Below are 1521 nucleotides of genomic sequence, written 5' to 3'. Positions count from 1 at the left end.
GAGAGAGAGAGAGAGAGAGAGAGAGAGAGAGAGAGAGAGAGAGAGAGAGAGAGAGAGAACACAACTGTTTTTAACACTGACAATAATCACAGCCTCGATGAGCAGCAGAGCTCTTTCAAAGAAATGCATTGCTCTTTCAGAGAAGCCGAGCATCCGTCTGGTGAACGGCCTCAACGGCTGTCAGGGCCGAGTGGAGGTGCTCTACTTCACCGTCTGGGGCACGGTGTGCGACGATGACTGGGACATGGACAACGCTCTGGTGGTCTGCAGACAGATGGGATGCGGGGCGCCGATCGCAGCCAAGTCTCTGGCTTACTTCGGCTACGGCTCCGGCCCCATACTGCTGGACAACGTGGACTGCAGCGGCAGCGAGCAAAAGCTGTCCGACTGCTTCAACCTGGGCTGGGGTCAGCATAACTGCGGCCATTACGAGGACGCCGGGGTCATCTGCGCACGTAAGAGAAACATGACTTACATGCAGAGCGCACGCTTATTTCAATGCACATTCTTATTCAATGTGGTCCATTTTATAGTGATTATTTAAAAAAAGAAAAGGAATCGAAATCGATGCAAGCATGTGTTTTTCATAAAAACGCGGTCAGGTCACATTTTACCCCAAAACATGCACTTTTAGGAATAATATGCAAATAAATACGGTATGCTTAATGATACAAGTCTTTTCTATCACTTTTTGTATCAATTTAAAACATCCTTGTTAAACAAGAGCACTCATTTCTTTAAAAAAAAGAGAAAAGAAATAAAGAAAAGTGCACAGAGCAAACCCTCTGAATGGTAGTGTGCAGTGTTTATTTTATATTTTGAATAAATGTGTTTTATTCATCAAGGAATCCTGAAAAAAGCGTGCTACGCATTACAAAAAAACAGCAATACTCTCAAACACATGCATTACATTTACATGACCGCTGTCTCTTTTTGAAATCCCCTCCACCATCGAGAACTCGCTAAACCGATCCGAGATCAGCGTTCAGGAGCATCCTCTGCACGTACATGAAAAATAAAGAGGCCCGTCGGAGCAAATCATCATCAGCACCGACCCGCAGGGGAAGACACGTGCATCCACCAACACATACATATATGCATGTACGCGTCTGATAGATGAGCATTTAGACGAAGAGGGAAAGACTAAAATAAACCCCAGATAAAGGAACGTGCCTCAAGCCATGAACGAGAAGCGCGGCTGAAAGACTACGCTCAGTTACCGTGAATGAAAGTCAGAGGTTTCCTAACTAAACGTGTGTTTTCGTTCTTTCAGCGCCTTCGGACCTTAACGCAGCCGGAAGAGACTTTGGCTTCGGAATCACCGAGAAACCTACAACTTCAATAGCGACTACGACCACAACTCCAGCAGACGGTAAGAACGGCAGGAGTTACAGAAACAGAAACTGCTCCGTTTTTGAGTGAATTATCGGTTTAAAATGATCTGCTAAGTTGCAAGCTTGAGTCAAAGGGAAGCTTTTCATACTTCGACAGACGTTTGTTCTTGTTTTAGACTTATATATG

At 45.0% G+C, this 1521-nt stretch overlaps 1 protein-coding gene across 1 annotated transcript; it reads left to right on the top strand.

The window, feature by feature from the left end:
- Positions 1 to 31: 31 nt before the first annotated feature.
- Positions 32 to 1372, top strand: LOC122335411 (scavenger receptor cysteine-rich domain-containing group B protein-like; the record flags this gene model as incomplete). The annotated part of the gene is made up of 2 exons (XM_043233260.1): positions 32 to 455; positions 1274 to 1372. Coding segments are annotated over exons 1-2 (457 nt in total), but the record flags the coding sequence as incomplete, so codon positions are not given.
- Between the last annotated feature and the right edge of the window lie 149 nt (positions 1373 to 1521).

This window comes from Puntigrus tetrazona, unplaced genomic scaffold, assembly GCF_018831695.1.
Source record: "Puntigrus tetrazona isolate hp1 unplaced genomic scaffold, ASM1883169v1 S000000775, whole genome shotgun sequence".
Taxonomy (NCBI): domain Eukaryota; kingdom Metazoa; phylum Chordata; class Actinopteri; order Cypriniformes; family Cyprinidae; genus Puntigrus; species Puntigrus tetrazona.
This window is presented reverse-complemented; position numbering and strand designations above follow the sequence as displayed.